The sequence below is a fragment of the Phasianus colchicus genome, chromosome 1 (genome assembly GCF_987193195.1).
Source record: "Phasianus colchicus chromosome 1, bPhaCol1.hap1.1, whole genome shotgun sequence".
Classification (NCBI taxonomy): Eukaryota; Metazoa; Chordata; class Aves; order Galliformes; family Phasianidae; genus Phasianus; species Phasianus colchicus.
The window spans coordinates 27,699,559-27,725,931 of NC_143436.1; the positions used below are offsets into that span (position 1 = coordinate 27,699,559).

Genomic DNA, 26,373 nt, shown 5'->3' on the forward strand with positions numbered 1-26,373 from the left:
CACATTAAAAACAGTACAAGATAATACCCTTAAGTAAGATGGAGATGTATACAGTAAGACTAATTCTGAAAGCAAGCTAAATGAAAAGGAAAATTAGTTTATTTGCAAAAAACCTCATCTTGGATCATAGAAGAGTCATCATACATGCAGGTAACACAGCACCTAACAAAAACTACTGAAAATGAAAGCACAGATAATAAAAAAGTTTACTGTTTGCTTCGCAAGTAAAATGAGGGAAAAGGCTGCTTTACCAAAATCACCCCAGCAGGACATGGGAGGGCTACTGATCGGTTAAGAAATGTATGCTTGGAATGCCTTTACCCTGGAATCCAACCCATGAGTAATTGTTGCACTGAAATTTAGGAAGAAAAAAACAAAACAACAACAATCCTGAATGTGCCACATATCTTTAAGAGCAATTTAAACTAGCTAAACAGAGCTTTAGACATCTAACCCAGGACGGTGGCTGAAAAAATGTTTGCCAGGGTGATCAATAGGCTTTGTAATCCTGACAAATCAAATTCATTAATACTATTCACACTTTATATATCTGTACTTATATTCTTATTTATATACTTACATTTCTACATTTATATGTTACTTAAGAAACTGAAAATATTCATTAACAAATGGAAACTTTACTACAGTATGTCCTCCAGTGCAAACACAAGAGAATTATATCCACTGTCTTAAATTCTTTATTGCAAGCAGAGTACTATAAAAGAATTGTTCCCTCCTAAAGTATCAACTGGTACCTGAAGTTGAGCCTAGACAGCATTAAGTAGTCTCTCTTCTCAGACAGTGGACTATGAGGAGACTAATCTGCACTTTAGTCTAAATGGACATCTATCCATAGATAGATAATAGACAACAGCCATTTTTTTTTCCAGCAGAGAAACAGCTGAGCACTGAGGTTACAGGAATGTCCTTGTTTAATGGTTGTAGATCTTGAACTTCTATATAGTTGTGATGGATACACTGAACTGAAGTCTTTCTCAGCCTTAAGAACCACAGTCGGCCTCGATGTGACCGTTCCCTGAACTGGACAGCTCATAAATAACAGAATACCAGGTGGGTGCTCATGGCCATGACCATGAACAAAGTGGGTACAGCGCTAGAATTGTTGAACCATTGAAATTCCTAATGGAGAAATAATGAATTACATTGAGAGGCTGAAAGCAATGTAGTAGGATTCCAAGTTTAATTACATTTGAGCCAATCATTTTATCTTATAGCAGTAAAAGAAAGCCTTCAAGAATTGTTGTGAAGTTTAGGCTATTCAAGAAATTTGTAGTTCTAATTGTACTTGCAGTCTAAAAATCTGACTAGTGCCTTGCTGATGGATTGTAGGTCTGAGGGCAGAAAATATGTTTTAAAATCAGCTTACTTCTATCTGCTAACAATTAAAGTATGATCTGCTTGTGTAAGGCATTCCCAGGAAATGTATGTAATGCTTTTTCCCAGTATATACAATGTAGTCATGGTTGTCTAAAATGAGACTTTTCTGCTCTAGAAAGTATTTTCAGGTACTATTCTACTAGCAGAACTATTAAGTCTATTCTTAGCAGTAGGAGAAGAGTGGTTTTTCATTGCTTTGGAAGGAACTTGAGTGTGCGTATTAACTACAGACTTAGCTGACTTTCAAAAACCTCCATCCAAATGATACTCCGAACTCCTCCTGATAAACAGTAAAGCTGTGATTCATCGGTATCGTATACGGAGCTGTATTAGGAAGCACTAATCATAGCATAAAAGATATTTTAAAAATATCTTCATTTCTAGAGGGATTTTACCTGTATCTGTCATGACTGCATGTTCTTTGATAGGCCAAAGACTGTAAATTAGGGATCACCACTGCCATTTCTGTGCTTTGAATCTCTTTTTCTTTTTTGCAGAAGTATGTGCCAAGGATCCTAAATTCATCTGGAAGGGTACTTAATCTAATGTCCATATTACAGTTTTCACAAATCCCTGTTCTGTTGCTGTTAATTTTGAAGTTTAAGATTTATGCAAATTTCTCCTAGAATCTTTAGTTACAGATTGTATTAAAATCTAGTAGGCTTCTTAAAGCAGCAGTTTCAGTCTTAAGGAAGTACATGCTTTGCTAGAGCCCAATTTATATTAGTGGCATACTTCATATTGCCTGTCCCATTTATTAAATCCATAAAGGGCACACATAAACCTGAAAAAAAAAATCAAAGTTAACTGTTTGTTGGTCTTTGCTATCAAAGTTCTTCTCCCGAAGGAGTTCTTCTCTTTTTAACTTCTTCAGCCATCTCAGATTTACATGCTTCTGAATCAGCATGTACATTGATTGGCCTTCCCCTTCTGCTCTGGGATATACTCTGAAAGCAGTAGCAAATGCACAGACCAAACATCTCACATATTACTGATACATATTTACTTATATAAAAGAGATCATTGGCACAAGAACTCTATATTAAGTGATTAAAGAGATGTTTAACAAAAATATGGTTACAGTGATAAAGAAGATCACTGACTAGCAGTTATGAGGAAAAGGTGCATGCTACTATTGACGTCAGTGGAAACTGTAACACATAATAACTAAAGCACTACCTGTAACTATTATTCCAGCCAACATGTCCTACAAAGTATTATGAATTAGCTTTTGATAAATCAAGGTGTTCTAAGATAACCATGCAAAACTTACATTCTCTTTTAGTTTCTTCTTGACTAGCCATGAATACTGAATTAATTTAAACCCAACTTAATTCCAAGGTTAAATGAAATATCACTCAAGTCCATTTAAATACAATAACAATGAAAAACAAACCTACTTGTCAAGCTTCTCCTGTAATACAGCCAAAAACTCGTAGCAATTCACAATGTTATCTGGCAGCCCAATGTTAAAAGCATGCTCTCTTGCCATATGATTGAGAAGGACAGATCTAAAAAAGACATTCAAAAAGAACATTATGTATTTTTGAATATACATGAGAATTACGCAGTCAAAATATGCTAGCTGCTCTAAAAATGCAAAGTCAACATTAAATAAACAATAATAGCATTGCTGCCACAGCTAGAAAACAAACAAACAAACAAACAGGAAGTATTCAACTTCAGATCTACTGTATGTGAAGTGACATTTCAACTGGCTAATCTGCACGCATGCCATATAATCCTTTAATGAAAATTACAACACAGTTTTATTTTGACCCTCTCTTAGCAAATCTCATTTATTAATTTGAATGAGCAAATAACACGTTTCAAACAATGGCCCTAAGAAACATTCTAAAAAGCCATTTGTTAGTTTTCTCTATGCTGGTTAACAAAAGTTTCTTGGGTGATACTCTTCTATAGCACTATTGCTTCATGCAGCACTAGCAACACAAAGAGCACTCAAAAGTAGCACAACAACACGTCATCAGTAGGGTAAAACTAACCAGTCTCACGACGCTTAGTTCATGAACTAACACAACAAATATTAAAGTAAGATATTCTTCTAATAGAAATGCACTGGTTAATTACTTTGGTGTCTGACATCTCTATTCATCATCTTCTGCTTTTAGGGACTAGAGAAAAATCCAAGCACAGACACTGCTGAACCTTCCTCTCATCACAGTCCAAGTGCAATTTTCAAACCACATAGTCTGTCTGTCAGACCCAAGAATAAGCAGAAAGCAATGATCTTGGATGCTGAATGATCTAGAGTTCTCTAAATCTGTCAGTAAAGAAAATAGGATACTCGCTCCAAACTGGGAAGATCTGTAGGGATATGACCACAGGTTCTGCATTTTCAGACTAGCAGAGCTACCCATGAGTCAAACATTCAGGGACAATACTCAATTTCTCCAGCTGAAACTGTGTATAAAAAAAGTGAATGCAGCTTCTGCTGGTACTTGATCAGTACTGCAAACCACTCCATTCTCAATCTATTTTCAATCTAATCTAGCCTGGGGAAAAGAAGGCTGCAAAGTGACCTCATTGCAGCCTTTCAGTACCTAAAGGCAGCCTACAAACAGGAGGGAAGTCAACTCTTTGAAAGTGTAGGTAACAGCAGGACAAGGGGAAATGGTTTTAAGTTGAGGGAAGATTTAGGTTGTATGTCAGGGGGAAGTTCTTTACTGTGAGAGTGGTGATGTGCTGGAACAGGTTGCCCAGAGAGGTTGTGGATGCCCCATCCCTAGAGGCATTCAAGGCCAGATTGGATGGGGCCCTGGGCAACCTGGTCTAGTATTAAATGGGGAGGTTGATGGCCCTGCATGTGGCACTGGGATTGGAGACTCACAATCCTTGAGGTCTTTTCCAACCTGGGCCATTCTGTGATTCTGTGATTCTGTATTTTTCCTTTTCTCTTTTTCATTCTAGCTTTAAACACTGTCAAACCAGTGTGAATATAAACAGGAAAATGTGTTACTAGATAAATGTATTTTTTTATTATCCATACTGGCTTAAACTGCTTTTCTGAACACCAACACAACTGCTGAAAAACTCTCTCTTCAGAATGGTTTTGTTCTCATCTCCAGCTTACCATATAATTACACAAAGTTGTACTGGAATAATTAAAGGACTGAAAAGTGGGAAGAGTCCTCTTAAAATAGCAGCTGAAAGAAATACCTAAACAATAACCCCAAAAGAGTTCTAGCTTCTACTCCTACCATTAGGCACTAACTGGTTTGACAATGTTAAAATCATAAACAAAAAAGCTGAGCAGATGTGAAAAAATAAATTAAAAGCAAAAAGATAGATAAACAAACCTATTTCCCGTGAATTCTTGATCACAGAACATACACATGCTATGAAAACTTGTGTCATATCTCTCTCGTTGTTGCTGTTCTAGAATTTCTCTCTAGAAAAAAAAACAGATACAGTTATTCAGATTAAAAAAAAAAAAATCATTTTATCATGTAAGTATTATACCTCTTTATCCTTACTGTTACCAATGACCATATAAAATGAAAAGTTGCTGACAGAAACCTGAGGTTAGTATTGGAGGAGAGGGAATTTCCTCACAAAATAAACAGTAGTTTTTCCAAATGCAATGTGTGCTCTAGTGAAGTTCCAGTAAAATTCTAGTGTTATGCAAGTTCTGTGGAAGGAAATACAACTCACGGAGATATTTTACGCAGCTATTTAAATGATTATTTACATAACGTAACACTTCATTGTCGCTTTGTAGGTTCAGATTTATCCCTGCTATCAGTGAGCAAGTTTCTGGGTAACCACATAAACCCTAGTGGAATGATAATGTTCCTTTTACACATCTAATCACAGGCAGTCTAGTAGACCTCTTCCCGACGAAGAATGATGACGAAGGATGGTGGTTTCTGCAAGGAGCTGCGGCATGCAATAAACTCATGGGAAAGGAGAAGCTGATTAATCACCTTTACCACTAGCCTTGTTTAACTGAGAGCAATTGGCTAGACACTTTGCAACAGCTGACCACCATTTTCCTAACAAAAACAAAATCACATAGCAAGTGACGTGTTTCTACTGACGGGTTACCTTACACTTCAGATGGAAAGGCCTCGACCATCTGGGACACGAGGGAGTCAGTGTTTGGATTACAATTTTGCACATCTTCAGCCTAACAGTACACTGCCTCGAGCTTATGTTTTAAGAACTGACAACTGGTAACACGTTTATTTTCTGTGCTATTCAGACACGCAACTGTCTGCTCTCCAATGCTTGGGATCCTGACTGAATTTTTTAGGAGACTTTCTCAATCTCTCAATCTCCTTCAAGCTTGCAATAGTGAGGCGCTGTGTTTCTGACCTACCTCTTCAGTACTGTTTTGTGCGGATTAAAACCCAAACTGGCCTACAGCCTGTGTGTAAGTTTGCATTAAGCTACGTGCAGTGGGTAAACTTCATAGCAGGTAAAAAAATAAAAAAAAAAGAAGAGAAAAAGAGGAAAGCTTGAATCATTGGCACTGAAGACCCAAGTATGTGCTGCAACACATACTTGGAAGTTGCCTGGTTGTGCAAGTCAGCCTACCACAGCACCAAGGGATTTCAGGAGGCTGATGCTGGGCAAATAAATTATGGAATCATAGAATCACCAAGGTTGGAAAAGACCACCAAGATAATCCAGTCCAACTGTCCACATATCACCAATATTTCTTCACTAAATCATGTCCCTCAGAACAACATCCAAATGTTTCTTAACACCTTCAAGGATGATAACTCCACCACCTCCCTGTGCAGCTCATTCCAGTACCTGATCACTCTCTGGGAGAATATTTTTTCCTAACATTCAACTTGAATCTACCCTCGTGCAACTTGCGGCCACTCTCTCCAGTTCTATTGCTAGTTATGAGGGAGAGGAGGCCAACCAACCTTATCACAACTCCTTATAGGTAGTTGTAGAGAGCTATAAGGTCTCCCCTGAACCTCCTCTTCTCCGGACTAAATAATCCCAATTCCCTCAGCTGTTCCTCATAAGACTTGTGCTCCAGACCCCTCACCAGATTTGTTGCCCTTCTCTGGATGCATTCCAGGGCCTCAATGTCTTCCTTATAGTGAAGGGCCCAAAACTGAACACAGTACTCAAGGTGTGGCCTCGCCAGGGCTGATTACAGAGGGATGATCACTTCCCTACTCCTGCTGACAACACTGTTTCTGACACAAGCCAGGATACCATTGGCCTTCTTGGCCACCTTGGCACACTGTTGGCTCATTATCAGCCAAGTGTTGACCAAAATATGATAACTGTTTTTTTTTTTTTTTTTTTTTTAAATAGCAGAAGGCTGCATTGAGCAAAGGACAGAGGGAGAGCAAAGTATCATATCATACCTGAGTTTTGTTAGTCCTCAAGCCCATAACAAATGTGATGAAAGAATGCACCATGTCTTAGACCATTTTACAGCCCATATTCAATCAAAATATTCTAGTGTTTTAGCTACTGCACATCAGCTAAGATTCTGTCAACTCTCCAGATGCAAATTCTGGGGCTTTTTTATTCATTTTGCACAAGACATGCCTTTTTTTGTAGGAGTCATGTTCAGTAGTATCTACTCAAATTCCAGACCATATCCTCAGATATCCTGCAGTGTTATTCAAAATGTCAACAAATAAACAAAAAATGATAAAATAAAAAAAAATGACTGCAGGAAAAGATAAGTGGAGCATAACATGTCTTGTGAGAGTCTTTCAGCAGAGATGCAATTAAGTAGGAATATCTGTGCTCCACATGGGCAGTAAGCATCCCATAGCACAGCAGTGAGAACTGGAATTTTTGCTGGTACTCTGAGCTGTCACCTCTCTCCCTTTAGTAGCATGTCTCACACAGTTTTGCTAACTTTGAATTTGAAGGCATTGGCATGTAGTTTATATAACTTGCAAAATACACTAGAAACAGTCTATAAGGAAATCAAAAGATATTGCATACAAATTGAGTGTTAGGACAGCAACTTCCTCACCCATTAATGACATTACATCACAGCTTACTAATTGTACTCTACTGTGAAAGAAGAAGTGTTCTAAAGTACTTGACACTTGGCTGCAAAACTGCAGATTCCCACTCCCTACAAACTGCTTACTGGAGCCCTGGGGAGCTGCGATTCACAGCTATGCCTGAGGGGGAATGAGAACAGCACTGCATCCTTCAGTCAGATGCTGCTCTTCTTACTCTGCTCTTCACCCTTCTGGTTTCTCCCTACACGAGCATGCCTGGCAGCTAAGAGGTCTAACACAGCACCACTGCTTTACAAATTTTCTTGGTGGAATTTAAAAAATATTTTCCAATGTAGACACTCCTTTTATCATTTGTTCATATCATTCATTGCTGGCAGGTACTTTCCAAGACAGAAACCAATTCTGGCACTTGCAGAGGTGAGAAATTGAAAGCAGTGGCTCAAATCAAGTACAGTACTCTTCCCTAATGACACTCCCAAACAGCCTTTAACTCCATTCCTGGTACTTTGATGGGATATGACAATTAGAGTTTTGTATAAAACTTCTATGGTCTTTCTAAGGAAAGGTGCTCAGCTTCAAAATTTAAGCCAAATTTGAATTCAAATTGTGGGGCAAGAAATAAACAATTTACTTCATTACCTACACCAGTTTCCAAATTGTCAGAACTGTAATGTTGTATTTGTTATATTAAGAAAAAAAAACAAAACCAAAAACATTTCAGTCATAAGGATTTTCCAAAAGTTTTTAGGACATTGTATCATATCAAAGTGTCAGAGAATAAGAAGACAAAGTTACTCAAGGAAAAGGCATACAGATAACAAACTGAACATATGTTAATTTTATTTTCTCACAACGAATAAGAGCTGAGTAAAGGCAGAGAAGATATTCCAAAACACTAGAACAGAAAGTGACTCAAATGCCAGAATCTGATTTCAGGCAATTAGTGTACAATATTGATACTGTTTGATGAATAATTCCTGATGCCCATCTCTTTTTATCTTTTCTCAGCAGTTCTGTCAGCTATTCATTTTTCAATCTTCCCATCATACTGTGTGATACACTAAAAAAAATGCATTACTTCACTGAAGACTGTCAAACTACTTGTGAAACAGCCATTAATCCAATTCCCTTTTTTCTCTGTGGGCACATACTCTTCTACAGCTTGCAGTTATACAGTTTTCAGTATATGGCTGATCTACCATAAAGAACCAATCCAGACAAATTTTAAGATCATATCTCTGCTGTGTTTTAACAAAAAACAAAACAAACAAAAAAAATCAAAGCAAGCAAAAAAAACATAGTAAGGATGTACAAGTGTTTATAGCAGGACAACTATCTTTGAATATATCACCACTCTAAGCTAAGCTGTTAATACAAAAGAAATTTGATCATTTGCATTAAAATTTGTAACCTAGTGTCTAAAAATGCCATACACATTCTGATGCTCAGTCTAAGGTTATGAGGAGTTCAGTCTTGCTCATGGGAGGTGGCAGTTTAAAGTGTTTCTGAAAAATGTGCCTGTTCCTCTCACTGGAAGCAATATTTTGGATGAAATTACTGTTTTTTTTTTTCTTCCAGAAGTGCTTAAGCACTGTGCATCAGCAAGAATTCACACTGATAATCAGAGATGAAAAATGCATAGTTAAGCTAGTAAGCACTTTTCCCTAAACAATTATTTTGTTTCTTGTCTATATTTCAAAATACATTCAAGACGTACCTTCAAAAGGTAAGACTGAGAACCAGCTCCATTGGAACCAAAAGCCAGGAGCTCAGGACAATTAATTTTGAGACACATAAGACTCTTCTGATCCTGCTACCCCTCTCTCCATCCTATACTGTAGCTGAGGTGCTAAGTTGCCTTACTTTACTGTTTGCAGACTACTATACTGTTAGCATACAATTCTTTACTAACAAACAATTTACCTTTTAAATGCATAGATCTGGTCTATTATACAGAACAACTATTCACAATGAGCACTCTGCACAAGCTTTGCTGCTTGTGGGCAACCTTAAGAAACTGGTGGTCTGCCTGTTTCTTCCAAGTATATCAGTTGGTCTGGCAAAAACCATCACTTCTTTCTCTAAAATCCTGTGTTTTTTATAAATACAGCACTTCTGAGAGGAAAGAAATCAAGGCAGGATTTCTCTAGCTATAAGCTAGAGGTAGATTACACTGCGCAGTTTGGGACGAAATCATGCAGTGAATTGTGGCTGCAATAAGATGAGAACTTATTGTTCCTCAGTCCATGAACCATTTGTGAAGTGGAAGACTGGAATCTGCAGGTCAGTCTGTAAAATGGAACCGGCAGCAGTATATCTTCATTTTTAAGATGTTCTGGAGAAAAAAAGTTTGCCGCCCTGAACCCTGACAAGACGGTCTAAAATCTCTAGTCCAAAGAATGAAGCATACACAGCTTTATGCAGTATTTCAGTACTGGGTTGGACTACAGAAAGACAATTCTGAAGTTTCAGGATTCTTGTTGGCATCTGTCTTGCCAGTTTTGGTCTTCTGCTCTTAAATTGTCTAGGCAAAAGACTGGAAAGATAGAACGTTATGCAAATTCACATTTTACAGAAATTCCAATTAAAGCTTTTTATAAACTATACATCCCCTGGGGAGGTAGTTTGTCTGAAGATGCTTCTTTGAAGAGGAAACTTCCCAATGGTTTGAGTATGAAGCATGCAAATATCTGAATCAGCAGAGTCCTGCTGCACTGAACGTGCTGCCATACTCCCTGCTCCAAAGAGTGCAAAATTACAAGCCACGCTCTCTGCTGTTATGATAACTGACTCATTAATACTACTGAAATCAGACTGTCTGCCTGGGAAATAGGATACTGCAAGAGGCAGCAAGTGGGTGTGAATCTGGATCTGAATAACAACAGATAGAGACAAGAAGAATACATATTTTATCAAGCCCTCCTAGGTGATCTCTCAAATACACAGTGTGAGGCTTTAGTTCTAGTTTCTTCCAATTTAAGTAAGAGTTACACTTTCCTGCTGTGTGTTCAGAGAAATTAGCTATTGCTGTAGGCAAAGGAACCAGGTGAAACAGATTCTGGTTTAAAAAAAAATAACATAACAAAATAAAAGAATCATGCTGACATATCACAAGAAGCTGCTTATATACTTTACTGCCAATGGAAAAAAAAACAAAAAACACAAAACCAACTGTACAGCACTCAGTGACAAATACTGGGTCTGGTGAGACCTGAGACTCTAAACACTTGCCAAGTTTGACAATTATATATACCTTCAGGACAAACTATTTTTAGATTAAGAGATTTAAATTTGTTTTTGTGCCTATAGTTTCCTCAAAGACTGGCTGATGAGTTTCAGGCTGTGCTTGTGGCTGCTAGGAAAAAAAAAATAAAGAATTACAGTGTCAGAAACTTTATACTTGTATAAAGACATGCAATCATAGCTGTCTATCAACAACCTGCGTCCTAACTTCTATATTTATCTTCTCCCCTTACAGATCTCTGAGTTCGATTCTGCCACTTCAAGCATTACTCTCTTGCCTCCTGAGTACAGAAAAAAAATATATCTGTAATCATTACTGAATCCTCTTCAATGCCACCTCATGCAGGGTGCCTTTTCTTTAACATTATCAGACACCTGCCGGAAAAGTGCTTCAGGAAAGAGCTTAAGGTACAAGGAAATACAATGTATTTGTCAGGATAGGACCTCCAGCCCATAAAGCACTCAACACCTTTGAAATCAGCTTTCATACCAACAAGACAGATGTGTTTGCTGAATACTTCTCGTACTTTCCCTTAAAATGCAATGGATTTAAAAATTCATACGTAGTCCATAGTTCATAAACAGAGCCCTGCTGGCTGGACAGACAGAACTGCATATATCAAAGATTAAGAAATGAAGGATGATGTCATGGAAACCTGCTTCTGGGAAACAGATAAAACAATGGGGCAATGATCTACCATCATCTAAGAGTGTCTGTCCGCCTGGTGTAGAAATTAAGAGTATTCTAGTTCTATCTCCACTATCTTCAGTCTCCTGACTTGCTTTATATGGCAAATTGCCTCTCAGAAATAGGCAAAATGACTTTTTCATTCCTTACACCCTAGATTTCAGCCTTGACTGCAGAGCTCAGGTTCTAAGTAACCAGTGACAAAGACTAATTGGAACAGCCGTAAGGCACTGCTTCCTTAGCTGCCCCTCTTGTTCACAGATGCTTCCTCTCGTCTCTTCTTGAATTGAGTTAGATGCTGAACGGATAGAGACTAGAACCTACACTTCAAGAGGCTATAATCAGTGATGGAATGGATGACTCAGGTCATTTTGAAGGGCACTGTGACACTGATGTGGAAGACATTCTTACTGCTTGTTCAAGAAACTGACTCAATTTGAAAAGAGAGTAAGATTTTCATGATATGAATATAAACTAAATAACTATGTAAAGATGATGGAAAAGAAAAAGAAGGGTGAATTGCAGTAGATGTATACTATAGGCTGAACTACTACACAGGCTGAACTATATGCTGAACTACTACATACTGTAAGCTGAACTACTACATAGGCTGAACTATACACTGAACTACTACCAAGTAGTAGAACTACCAAGCTGAAGCTGGACATAAAGTATTTTGGAACTAAGAGGAACAAAAGAAGATTAAGACAGGCTAACACAGTAAAATGCAGTAGCAGAAAACATCACCCTCCTCATCCATTAGAACTAATCAGCAAATAAAAACAGCAAACTACCTTATTCCTTAAGGTAATAAGAGACCAACTATAGACAAAAACAGGATTCCTAGGACTTCAGTCTTCGCAGAAAAGGTTAATTACGTTAAGACTATAAACAAAATGCACTTAAAAGAAGCAGATAAACAAAACCTAAAAAAGGGTTTAATACTCAAAGTTGTATATATTCAAATCTTATGGAATTTACTGAAGAGTCATTATGGAATTAGATAAAACAATTTCTGACTGTTAGTTCTTCAAAAGCCTGTGGAGGATGGGCAAAGTTCCAAAGTGCCTGAGAAAAGTTATTGAATATAGAACTTCAAACAGGGAAAGAGGACCTACTGAATTTCAATGATGTAGGTAGTAACATGCTAACACTATCTGTAAGTCCTTCAGATGGTGCAATGGGCCGTATCAGACTAGCATCTCAATCTCTTTCAGTGCATACCTTCAGCTTCTTGAAACTTATCCCTGCTTAAGCTTGTGAAACACTGGAGATAATAGGAGCAACTCATGGTAGGAAATTGGTACAGCTCCATATTTCAAACATCTCTTTGTCCCTTCTTCACTTCTTGTGAAGACTGCCTTTCAGGGTGGAACTGCAGCCTCTTTATCTAAAACTACCAGTCACGTGAACATCACAGCAACACAAGGCCGGCACTGCGGTAGGAAGTGTACATTTTCAAAAGTAGGTTTGGGGTTTTTACTTTTTTAAAGAAAAACCTTAAAGATAACCCCAAGAACTTACAATGAAATTGCCTTTCCTACTATCTTGAGTTTTGACTCCAGACTGCCCTGCCTGTTTTCATTACTGATCTTCACAACCAGTAATTCTTTTGTACAAAACTGTGTTTTTGCAAAAGACCGTATCTGTTTTTTATCACATAGCCTTGTCAGCTATTTTAGCGAGCTGCACTCTAACCTAGATAGACTCATTTCTTGGTCTCCCTCAGTACATCACAGTCACCATAATGTCTCGGCATGACATCCACCTTGGCTAGCTCCCCTGCTGCAATACAGCCTAAAATATTCCTATACTGGTGCTGTAGCTAGCACATTTTAAAGATAGCATTTGTCCTTGTTTGAGCCTACTGTTGGAGACAGCAGTTAGGGTTCAAAGACTGCAGCAAAATCACTGGCAGTTTTGCGGTTCTGGTCTTTATTCTGTGCAACTCACATGAGCCCACTTGCCAGCTCACTCTTCATTGCTACACTTGTCTAGAGGTAAAAGGCTTTGCAAAGCAAAATAAGTATTTAACTTGCAAGTCAACACTCAGACTGCAGTAAAGGAAATAAAAAACTAAACAGACTTTAATGCTTTAACTAAAGCTGTGAGTCCTTTAGCTACAACTACAGCAGCAGCTTAATTTCACAAAAACTTTCTGTAAAAACTCAAGATACAATTCTGATACTTAAAGCAGTGTTTATAGCAAAGGCTATTTCACATCACAGTAAGAATGTGTAACTCTTCCTTTCATAACTTAAGTATGTAGTAAACAAAATCAGTAGTGCTTTGGGCTAAAGCCTTGCACTCTTCTGAATTTGAGGAAACATCACAGGATCACAGAATTGTAGGGGCTGGAAGGGACCTCAAGCTGTCATCGAGTCCAACACCCTGTGAAAGCAGAGTCCCTACAGCAGTTCGCACAGGTAGACATCCAGATGGGTCTTGAATATTTCACAGAATCATAGAAAAACAGAATCACAGAACTTAGGGACTGGAAGGGATCATCAAGTCCAATCCTCTAGAGATCATCAAGTCCAATCCCCCTACCAAAGCAGGCTCCCCAGACCAGGTTGCACAGGTAGGCATCCAAGCGTGTCTTGAATGTCCCCAAAGAAGGAGACTCCACAACCTCTCTGGGCAGCCCATCCCAGTGCTCTGTCACCCTTACTGTGAAGTTCTTATGCACGTTTGTGCAGAACTTTCTATACTTCAGATTGTGGCCATTTCCCCTTGTCCTATCACCACACACCATTTAGAAAAGTCTGGCCTCGTCCCTTTGCCTCCCATACCTTACATGTTAATAGACATTGATCAGATTCTCTCTGAGTATTCTTTTTTTAAGTCTGACCCAGGTCACTCAACCCTTCCTCATAAGAGAGGTGCTACAGGCCTTTTATCATCTCTCTGGCCCTCCAGATACGGAGGCTTTGCAACCTCTATGGGCAGCCTGTTCCAATACTCTGTCATTTTGACAGTAAAGAAGTTCTTACTTGCATTACTACAGAACTTCCTGTGTTTTAGTTTCTGCCTGTTGGCACCTATTTTATTGTTGCTTGCCACTGAAATAAGTGCATCCCCATTGACTTGACTCACACACTTAAGATATTTATAAACAGCCTTCCGTTCTCCAGACTGAAGAGTCCCAGGCTGAAGAGTCCCGTATATAGGAGATGCTCTAGGTCCTCAATCATCTTTGTCACCCTCTTCTGGACTCTCTCTAGAAGATCCCTGCCTTTTTTCAACTTGGGAGCCCAGAAATGGACACAATATTCCAGATGTGGCCTCACTAGTGCAGAGTAGATGGGGAGGATCACCTCCCTCAACCTGCTGGCCGCGCCTTTTTTAATGCATCCCAGGATACTATTGGCCTTCTTGACCACAAGGGCACACTGCTGGCTCATGGCCAACCTAACACCCAGGTCCTTCTCTGCAGAGCTCTTCTCCAGCAGGTCATCCCATAAGTTGTACTGATGCATACAGTTATTTCTCCTCAGGTGCAGGACTACATATTTGCCCTTGTTAAACCTCATCAGATTCCTCTCTGCCCAACAATCCAGTTTGTTCAGGTCTTGCTGAATGGCAGCACATCCTTCTGCTGCTGTCAGTCACTCTTCCCTGCCTTGTTTCATCAGCAAGCTTGCTGAGGGTGCATTCTATCCCTTCATCCAGGTCACTGATGAAGATGTTGAACAAGACTAGACCAAGTACTGACCCCTGGGGAACACCACTAGTTACAGGCTGCCAGCTAGACTCTGCACCACTGAATATAACCCTTGAGCTTTGCCAGTCAGCCAGTCAGTTCTCAGTCCACCTCACTGTCCACTCATCTATCTCACACTTTCTAAGCTTCATTACAAGGATGCTACATGAGACAGCATCAAACACCCTGCTGAAGTCAAGGTACACAATATCCACTGCTCATTCTGCATCTACCCAGCTGGTTATGACATCACAGAAGGTGAGACTGGCTGGCCTGTAATTGTCTGGATGCTCCTTCCTGCCCTTTTTGAAGACCAGTGTGATGCTGGCTGTCCTCCAGTCTTCAGGGACCTCTTCTGTTCTCCAAGACCCTTCAAAGATGATAGAGAGCAGTTCAGCAGTCACTTACGCTAGCGCCCTCAACACATGTTGGTGCATCCCATCAAGGCCCATGGGTTTGTGTCCATTGATTTTGGCTAGATGGTCTCTGACTGTATCCTGCTAGATCAAAGGGAAGTCTTCCATTCCCCAGACTTTCTCACCTACTTCCAGAGTCTGGAATTCCTGAGGAGCAGTCTTAGTAGCAACGACTGAAGCAAAAAAGGCGTTCAGTATCTCCTTCTTCTCAGCATCCTGTGTTACCTGGAAACCCATCTCATTCAATAGCGTATCCACATTTTCTCTATTTCTCCTTTTACTACTGACATACTTAGAAAAGCCTTTCTATCCTTGACTTTGCCAGATCAAATTCCAAGTGGGCCTTAGCCTTCCTCATTGCATACCCACAGGCCCTGACAACATTCCTGTATTCTTCTCAAGTGGAAATAATATTTCCACACATAGCGTACCTTCTTCTTCCCTTTGAGTTTATCCATGAGCTCCTTGCTCATGTTTTAGATTAGCCTAAGGAATAAAACAGACTACATAAACGTATTTCAAACAAGAAGACAAAACAAAACAGAACAGTGATTAGCAGCTTGGACTAAGACTTATGGAAGCTGAAGTCAGTGAAAGCCTAAACCAAAGGATTACCCAGTCAAAACTGATAACTCCTAAGATACAAGAGATCTGTCCAAAGAATAGGTTGTCATCACCAGGCAAGAACTCCAGAGGGTTTCATGAGGACTCAATAGCTGTCAGAAATGATCCTGGCCAGACTTTCTCCAATCACGCATCTTGGTGCATGGGAGTATGTGAGTGTGAATTAAAGCAATTTGAGTCAAAGTGTTTGAAAGCACAGAAACAACTTGCTTTAATAATTTTAAGTATCACCTTTCCGTTTCACGATATTACACACTGAGTTTTATTTTGCTAACTTCCCTAGATGTAAATGAATACACAACAGATAGTGTGTCAGTGCACTGCAGATTCTTCCAAGAAGTAAAACATTCAGTACACTCAGCCTTTTCTTGTGCTCTGGGCATATTTTCCACTCCTGTGGAACACTGACATACAACCTGTAAATTCATTCCTCAGAAAAAATCGACAAACAAGAAGTTTCTGTGCCCTTCTGTAGCAGCTAAGGAAATGAACTAAGAAAAAAAAAAAGATCATTCTGCAGTTTAGCAAAAAATGCTTTAACTTTAAAACACCCTCTACATTCCAGTATTTTATACAATGGAACTGTTTACTTTAAAACTGAAGTAAATGTAATTTCTTACCAGTCTCTTTTGCTGAAGCTGTTCTCTAAGTAATCTGTCTTCTGGTAAGACATCACAAAGAAGAAAATAATTGTCCTGCTCTTCTGTTAAGAGATCAGGAAGCGTGGGTAAGGCATGGGAGGTTGCTGCAGTTTTGAACATTTGTGGCATATAATCAGCTAAACCTTGGATGCAATGACTTTTTAAATCTATAAAAGTCAGCTATTTTAATTACACTATGAAACTGGCTTAAATATTTGTACACAATTACTCAAAAAACCTTATATCAGCCATTAAACATGCATCTGATCTTAAACTGAATTGAGTTTATACCATTTATAGTGCAGTATAAAGACAAATGTCTTGCACAGGTTTTCCACACTACCATCTTTATTCTCTTTTATATTGGTTCTTCTGGAGACATAAAGTAATTTTAATCACTGATATTCCTCACAGTATAAAGTCAGCATGAAAGAAAAATGAAATGACTTTTAACTCTATTTTTCACGTGGGATTTTTCACTTATTTTCCAAATAATTACCAATTTGCAGTGGTAATTGCCCTGCCAAAGTCACCTTTTACAGTCAGATCACATTCCATCTGCAAGTATATATCACAACTGTTTAATAACATATACTGACATTTTAAAATACATATTTCATGTTTAAATATATACAGTTTATGTTTACTAAAGAGTTATGTGGTTAATGGACTGAACTATTAATAAGTCTTGCACCATTTAAAGTTGGTAGATTTCAGACTTCCCCATCTTTTTACATAGAACTCCATATGAAATAAGACAAAACTCCTGATTTCTGGGCTATTGCATTTCAAAGAGCTCATCATTAAAATTAACAAAATGTTCCCATTATTCTCTTGAAGGGCTACTGCTGGATTACAATTGTGGCAAGGACCTTCAGGTGCTTGATCTGCAATTTTCAAATTGAGTGGTAGGTGTTAAAATTTCAGCAGCAAAATTATTCATATGTGAGATAAAGGTAATTACAGTCTTCAAAGTGATTTCCACATTTTCTACAACCATTTTCTTAAAACGCATTTCAATTAAAATACTTTATTTCCACCCATCTCTGGCACTGGTTGCATGCATTTTTCCTCTCTTATGAGCTCTCCATAGAGTATTAAAGATGCAGAAAAGCCCTAATATTCTCCTATCTGCTTTTAGGTAAATTATGTATTTCTGTTACAAAATGGGAAGCCAAAGAAACACATTTACCTGGAACAGAAGGTCTGAAGTTCACAACAGGAAATTTATTCCCACACTTAATAAGTTTTGGTCTACTTAAGAGAAAAACTTCTTTTGTACAATCAGACTCTGACATTACCATGGGTTGTCAAACAGGGCCAGAGCCCTGAAGTACAGTCCTGGTCTTGTGTGTCAGAGTGCAGAAAATTGCAGGCCTTGTACTCCTATGTGAGGGGATTTTCTCCTAACATTTCCAGGGCAGTAAGCACAGGAACAGGAGAAAGGAAATGTATGTGACTGTGGCCCTGCTGCCTAGGAGAAGTCAGTGGCACAAGCCAATAGTGGTGAGCAGGGTGAATTTGAGAAGACAGTTCCCTGTGAACATTTCTCCACATTTCCAGGACAGTCAGAGATTATTTATGCAGTAGGTACCAAGGCCTCCCTAGCCATTATGAGGATCAGCACTGCTTCTGGGCCTTGATGTGCAACTGGCCCCAGTTTGGCAGTGTTTAAAGCCTGGAGTTGACTTAATCCTTAATTAGCACAGTATTGAAGCATGCTGCAATCCTTCAAAAGGGTACAGTTAAATATGCAGTTGATTTGAGTATTCTGACCTAGTGTCAGGATATTTCATATCTGACTGCCTCAAAGCATGTAATTATCATGAGATCTGGCCAAAAGTAAATAAGCAGTATACTCACCTAAGGGAGCTTCCGAATTTGTTCTTATCACACTACAAAAGTCTGTGACGGGCTGTTCTGCAAACCTCTTCTTCCAATATAAGATGTATCTTTACAAATAAGGGGGAGATAATTAGTGAAGAAAGAGGAATGAAAGAGATTTAATAAACAGCTGATCTGCTCTCATGTCTTTCATTCTCTAAATTCTTAGAGATCTTGGTGGAGTTGTTTTGGTTTTTCTTTTTTTCTTTTTTTTTCCCTTTAATTCCTCTCTCAGTATTTTCCTCCTTTAATCTGGTTTTCCAATTCATTAAATTTACTCAGCTTCATTAAACTTGGGTTCAACTACCCTGTCAAAATGAAAGACTTACATTTAGCTTTACATGAACACTGTGACCAGAACAGATATGCCATTCAGGTGCATCTTTACTGAAAAGATATACCACAGAGTACTCTCAAATTCCCAAAATATTGAGGCTGGTGTTCTGTAAGATGCAGGCAAGTATCTGAAACTCAGTAAAAACACCAGCTTGTCAAAAGTGATGTCTTGGCAGGTCTCCCGTGGAGTTACTGAAAGCTGGAGCTTGGCAGACAACTAGGAAGACAGAAAAACGAAGTCCCCAAGCAGTGGGGGGTGAGGTAGCAGACAGAATAAGAAAGGCTCTAAACACATCTTGAAAGTTTAACCCATCAACAGTTGTTTAAAAGCATGCCTGCACTATCAGAGTTTGTTATAGCACCATTAACAGACCTCATCAGAGATTAGGCTCCACTGAAATAGAAGCTATTGTCTAGCAAAAAAAAAATAATTATTACACACTCAGTTCTGCGATGAAAGGAGTAAAGCAGCCCTTGTGCTTATATTCAAAAATTTAAAATAATAATAATAATGAATTGGGAAATGCTTAAGTACATGTTAACATTTATATTTATGACTGGTGCATGACATTAATCATGATAGAGTTGGTCAGGCTAGCTATTCAGTGGCTGTTTCTTACTGACATGCTGTCATAAAGACTCCTGGAGTTTTTAGGACATAAACGTGCAAAAGGATTCAAGATGTCACCTACTCTGTCCCCTGTAGTGAAATAAGCGAACACCATTTAAACAGACTCATCACACCATAATTTCTATGCCATGAAGCCAGCTTACTCTTAAGCAACTTGCTACCATAAGACTGCAACTTAACTCAAAGAATCGATGCTCAGACAAAGCCAATACCTTGTCACACTTCCAGATAGAGAGAATAAATGGTCAGTGACCTCTACATCATGCACGTGTTGAAAGCTTATTCCCCTCATTTCTACCCCTTCTCCTACTGCCAACTTATGTTTATTTTTCTAAGCTTAAGAAAAAAAAAGTTGTACATTAGCATTGCTCTTCTCTGGACCCTTCAGCTCTTGTTGTTCTGTCAATAAAGGTGTAACTAAGACTGGTTGTAACTTTGCTGAATATATTACGTATGCACAATGTTATGTATTTGTATACATATTCCCTTAATTTCCCTTAATTTCCACACTTCACTTAAACACCTTAGATTATACTTGCCTATTTGTTCACAGTATTAGACTAATTTGCTAATAATTGATGCAGCAAAGAAGAGAAGACACTTCAGAGTAACAACTCCATGAGTTTACATCCTGGGGCCATTTTCTATAACATTTGGATACCTTCCAATTGCATTAACAGAAAAAAAAAAATAAATCTAAATTGACTTTTTCTTGAAGAGGTGGTTTTCAAATACATTTTTAGTAACCCAGAATAATCCCCCAAGCACTCTTAAACTGGCATTCCATTACTGAGCAGTTCTGATCCCTTTATTTATTTGAGGAAAACAGCATTATCTCCGAAGAACACTGAATTCTTGTTCTGCTGCTTTCAGCACAAAACCAAACAAAAACAAGCATCAGTCTTCAATTTTAAGCAATGTTAAACTCATATGTCAGAATAAGGATTTATACGGCTTTTATCTTCCCAAATTTCATCCTAATATTTAATTTTTTTGCATCTTTCAGGTTAGGCACAAATTACTGTCTTTGCCTGAGTAACTTGTCATGGAAGACCTACCAGAAAACTCCTTCTAGTTAAGAAATCAGCCACCTAACATCTAAACACTGCAACAGAGCTAGCTACAAATTAGTAGGTACTGTCTAGCTTACTGACAGGACCATACATCCTTGTGTGTGGAAGCAAAATGCCAAACAAGTGCCCAGTCTCTGAAATCACAAGCCAGCTGGGGCTGTGCCAGCTACCACAGGACATGAAAAGAAAGCAAGCCAAATGTGATCCTGCTGAGGTGATCAGTGACACAGCTGTAGGAGTCACAGTTACATGTTGATCACAGACCTGTGAAGTACAGTTAAGGATTAAATCTGATTTCTGTGGGGAAATACTAGCATCCCTAAGACAGGGTAAATGAATTTCACCCCAGAATGTGGAAGCTCATGTGCTGAGCAGCTTCTGTACACAATACAGCTTTAGGACATTATATAGTGGTAGAAATAATCTTTTCCTATACAAATAAGACAAAAAAATGGAAGAGTTGATTGTTTAGAGTGCGCTTTATGAAATAAACAGCTCTCTAGCTTGCTGGTTAGTAACATGAGTTGAGAAGGATATGACAAAGAATTTCTAACAGAGGAATTGCCCTATGTTGTAACCATACAACAATCCACTGTAAAACCAGTATTTTAGAAAGACAATTTCTTGTTTTCTGAAACTTTATATACTTTCAAATACACATCCAGTATAAGCAATACATTCCATACCTTTTAAAATCTGCAACCAGTTTCACATCTGCAATGACAAGCTTGTGTTCAATTATCATGTGCTTCAGGAGCTGGTTTTGTTCTGCTAAGACATAGCATTCTTCACAGAAAATGCAAGGCACAGAAGAAGAACTTTCTACAGCAGCAACACCATCGGGACTTGCTGGACTTTCTGGTAGAGACAGAGGCTCCAAAATACACTCTGTAAAGAAGACAAATAAAAAAATAATTAAAGTAGTTTTGACTAAGTGACAAATTTTGCAGTGCAGATGGGGACAGAGGTAAACAGGTGCTGCTGGGAGCCACAAGGGGAAGAGGGCACAAAAACATAGGAAATACAGCTTCTTCAGTTCTATGCTGCTTTTGTGGAACACAAAATCTGCCCTGCACAACCGTTAAGGCTTCTACTTACGCCATATGAAAATACAAAATACTCTGGCAAGGCAGTGTGTTGACAGAAGACTGATGGGCGTGATACACTGAATTCCGTTTACCTGGTAAAACTGCACAGCACGGAGCGATGGTAGTGCACAGCACACAGAGTTACCTGCAGCAATACAGCTGCTCCTGACATTCCTCCTCTGCTAGCTTTACCTGCACTACAGCCTATTCCCTTCCCCCAGACATTTCTTTATTACACTGAGGTTGTATACATTGTTCCAATTTTTCCTATTTTAAGAACAGCAGCTGCTACTCTAAATGATACAGCAATCCTATCAAAAGGGTCAGCACTTCTAAGCAGAACTTTTTAACTGCAAGATTCTAGGTTTTTGCATTCTTACAGTATTGGTTTATAGCCTGAAGCGTCATTAAAATGTGTTTACAGTGACAAGTAGAGCAACTTAATTTCCCTTGCACTTGCTGACTCTTAACGATGCCAAGAGAACTAAGCAGATACTCTGCCAGCCAGTTCAGCTCTGCCCAGTAAGCACCTACAGTGCTTTTTGCTCATTTTTGGTGCAGATCTCTTGCAATGACCTATTTGAACATTCATAAGTCCAAATAAACAAAAGCCTGTCTGCCTCATCAAATTGACTTTCGAGAGACAAGTGTGTAAGGCAGGAATTTCTTTGTGACACAGACAAGGAGCTGATGCAGTTACTCAGCATGAGTACTGGGGAGAAGCAATTGTTTGGACCTGAAGAATTGGACTTGGAGAACAGATCTGTTAATCTTCCAGTGCACAGGTGAGTGACAGCAGGAATAAACAGGGGTGAAGTACTGATGCCCGAAGAGCGTGGCTAATACTGAAAGAGAATTACTTAAATATTGACTGCTGGACCAGTGTGGCAACTGAAGAAGCTTATACAATTTATTTCAAAGCTTATGCAATTTATTTCAAAGGAGGAGGTGAAGTAAAAAAGAAGCCATGAAAATACCTTTGTGCTCATCTGCTGCAAGAGAACACTGAACAAGAGGATAAATGCACAGAGCAGAACAAAGGCCACAGCCTTTAGCGTAGAAGTTAATGGATTAGCACATAATACAAACATCAAAATAGAACAAATAAATCTACTCATATCATCGAAATCTCTGAAAAAGCAGCTAATTTTGATGCTACGTTTGGAGTCAAGTGGCCACGGATACTGGAGAAAAGCTGCTGAACTCTGAAGAACAGATGAGGGCTTAGCAGGGAGGGAGGGCACTGGGATGCATCTCTCACTTGCAGCAACAGGAAAATGAGCGGAAAGCTGCAAGTTTCTCACAGAATCTACTGCCATGACATTGACTTCACATGGTTAGATTAAGCATCCATCCAGTACCCTGTCTGACAGTGGCAGGAAGCAAATGCCTTGGAAAACAAGGCAAAACAACAGTGATCACACAGATAGCAGAATCTTACAGCAATCTGAGGGTGCAGAGTTTAAGCCATGTCTGTGTCTCAGTTTAACAGCACTTAGTAGATTTTTCTTTCATGATTTGTTTCAGCACTTTTGGAAAGTGTCTTTCTGCTAGCCCCTGTCCAAATCTGTAGCAGCACTTCACATTCTCCACACGGTCATTCACTCCTTGCTGCCCCTGTTCAGCTCTTTGCCTGTTTCACTCTACTCTCTTTATTTGGGGGGAAGAGTAAGAAAACAAGAATAGAAGAACATCGATTTCTGAACCAGCGCAGCTTTTGCTCAGTCTCTTCTCTATTTCTTTTCTTTTCCGAGCATGTTGCTTGCTTTCAGGATCATTCTTAACCATTCAATTCTCAGAAATTTTCAGAAAAGTAAATCACTTATTAATGTACATGACAGTGGCCATGTCCTTTGTGTTCACACCCAGGTATATTATTCCTCATTTGTTAACACTGAAGAGCATTTTTGTTGTTTAGTTCACTCAAATACCAGGAGATTCTTCTGCAGTGCTTCAGTTGGCCCTGCTGTTATAACTTGAAAAACAAGATAACAGCAAAATGTATCACATAATTCCCTTCTTATTTGTGCCTGTGGTGGACAGCACAGTACACAGTTCTCTGTAAAATCCCTCCATCAAGTTTCTGCCAAATCATCCCTCTGAGTTTTCCTCCTCTACCTAATGCAAAACCTGCATGGCTGTTATGTAAGTAGATACTCCGAAGACTTCATGCAAAGTCCATCTTACTCAGGAGCTGAGAAAACCCCTCTCTCATTTACAGAATTGACAGCTGACAGCTGACATCACGTTGCTCAACCTCTAACAATGACAGATAAAATTGTAGTCTTTTACAGCTAATTCTGAGCTAAAAAATGTAAATTACTAGAAATAAAAGACTACAGGAATATATTCTCTGAAAACAAAGACTAAAAGGTATACCCTATTCTTTGGGGAAAAATAAAATGAATACTTTAAAGACATTTGACAATGAGCCAGTATAGAAAAGGATTTGGATTTCACGAATTACTTTCAAAACTGGAACAGGCCCTACTTTTTGTTACAGGTATACATATGATATTAGTACAACATAATCCTGCTTCCTACACACTGCACACTCTATACACCACTTAACAATGATAAAGGAAAATGAAAGAAGGCTGCCCATTAGAGAAATTATGTGGCTTTATTTCATTTTAAGTGTTGTTAAATACAGTCTATTTAACCTTCACAGCTAATGAAGCAACAAACTCAAAATGGACTCATTTTCCTTACTGGAACATTTTTAGTTTTAAATACGGTTGTTCCCAACTCAAAACTAATGTAAGTTTGTACGTTAAGTAAATGTTTTCCCACAAAGGCATAATAAAGACTTTTGCAATACAGGCAGTGTACTCTATCTGCACGACCACATGCAATTATCACAAAGCAATATGCCATGCAATTTTATAGCCAATACAATAGATCTGAATAGCAGACAGAAAAGCAAGGAAAGATTTGTGCATTTAAAGGTCACTTGTGAAAGATGTTTCTAGGAGATGGTTTAACCATCGGGGGATGGAATGCCCTGCAATCCCATCTTCCTGCACCTGATCCTGCCACTGCTAACCACCACATCTGCCCCATGGCTTGTGCTGACTCCTATACTTGCCAAGTCCTTTGCTGAGTCAACTCAGCTCTCTAACCAGACAGAACTACTCCTTTATTTTCGCACAGTAAAATTGAAGTTGCTCCAGTAAGGGCACAAGCAAGCTGAGGAGCATGCAGCTAGGAGCACTGCAACGAATCAGGACCTTCCTGCTCTCATGGTGGCAAGCTGCTTAACAGCCTTAGCTGTTCTATGTAATTGTACTGTAAGCATGCCTTATAAAGTTTATGAGATTCCATGAAAAGCATTACACACAAAGGAAAAGAAAGTACTATGATTTTATCGCTGTGCTTCCTAACAATAACATTTGACATGGGAAGCAAAACCTACTGCTCTCAGCGCAGGCACACCTGAGTCACCAAATGCACTAACGTGCGTCCTGCTCTGCTCTTTCTGGTCACACACAAGAGCTATGTAGCTTAACTGTAAGTGGAGAAAAGTTCAAGCTGCTGCATAAGACACATTGTCCAGCTAGACAGTGTTCAGATCAACAACAAAGCTCCACTGTTCCCACGGCTCACTGACATGGCTTGGACTTGGGCTGGATTCAAGTGCCAGATCTCAGGGAACGGCAGATACCTGCAGAAGGCACTCAGAAAGCCCAGGAAGGAGCTACCAAACGAGTCTGCAGAGAATGCTCAACTCACACCCTTCCCTGGGAAGATTTGCCACTGGAAAAAGAGGAATGACAATTATGGGACTAGAAGGCTAGTGTAACTAGGAAAGAAGAAATCAAACTTCTTTTATGAAAATTACGCTTTTTTTTTTTTTTTATTAGACGAAGAATACTGTGAAAATTCAAGACTGTGAGTATTCTAAGAAATTAAATGATGACAGAGGAAGTTGTGCAAATTGACTTAAGATAGAAATTTCGAGGTTTCAGGTAATTTCTTGCAGTTTATGGCACAGCAACAAGGCTTCAAGTTGAAGAGCATATTATGTAAATACAGTCATGTACAGTATATATTTATAAGCCCACTGCTGGTAACACAAGGACAATGAAACAAAATAAGAACATCTGCTGGAATGTTAAGTGTCTTTCTAATTAAATCCAGTAGCTGAATGAATCAAGTCATTACCAACAAGTCTGGTTTATTATCTCATTAATACTGCTGGTTAATATTAGGTGGAGATCAGCAGGAAAACTTTAAATGATCTTAAACCAAAAATAAATGTAACAAAGATACAGAGGCAAATAAATGAATCTAAACAATTAGTAAAAAATGGGAGGTTTCAGACATGTAAAGAACAAAGGAGAGTAAAAATGACAGGAAAACAAAAGGCGCAGAGCAAACCTGGCACGCTGTAACAACAGCACAGCAGATGCCTACTGGAAGGCAGAAAGGCTGAGCACCCTCCCCCAAGCTTACACTGATTACATGGCAAAACTATTTAGTTTCTGAAGTAATCAGTCCCCCCACATTAGGGAGCTGAGCTGTATTCTTAAATTCAGTTCTGCGCAAAACAGTGCTGCATTCAAAATTCTTCTAGAAAGAGTAGGCACAAAGCTTGTCTGATATTCAAGCTTTCTTGAGCTATGATAGAAACGAGTATCAAGAAGCACAGGCTTGCCACTTGAATTAGA

At 38.9% G+C, this 26,373-nt stretch overlaps 1 protein-coding gene and 1 long non-coding RNA gene across 3 annotated transcripts in view; one reads left to right on the forward strand and one right to left on the reverse strand.

Moving 5' to 3' along the window:
- Positions 1 to 26,373, reverse strand: part of ZNF277 (zinc finger protein 277) — a 53,448-nt gene that overhangs the window by 11,028 nt on the left and 16,047 nt on the right. Inside the window, exons 2-6 of one of the 2 annotated variants that reach the window (XM_031615651.2) lie at positions 21,302 to 21,503; positions 18,555 to 18,643; positions 16,671 to 16,753; positions 4,719 to 4,810; positions 2,799 to 2,909 (exon numbers count right to left, since the gene is read on the reverse strand). In XM_031615651.2, coding sequence (XP_031471511.1) covers positions 2,799 to 2,909; positions 4,719 to 4,810; positions 16,671 to 16,753; positions 18,555 to 18,643; positions 21,302 to 21,503 — 577 coding nt within the window. Of the gene's footprint in view, positions 1 to 2,798; positions 2,910 to 4,718; positions 4,811 to 16,670; positions 16,796 to 18,554; positions 18,644 to 21,301; positions 21,504 to 26,373 lie in introns of both variants that reach the window. The other variant, XM_090137609.1, reaches the window with a different exon arrangement.
- On the forward strand, positions 14,959 to 21,436 carry LOC149919468 (uncharacterized). The gene is made up of 4 exons (XR_016465188.1): positions 14,959 to 15,464; positions 17,532 to 17,599; positions 20,549 to 20,676; positions 21,370 to 21,436. It is a non-coding gene; the product is annotated as an uncharacterized LOC149919468 (long non-coding RNA).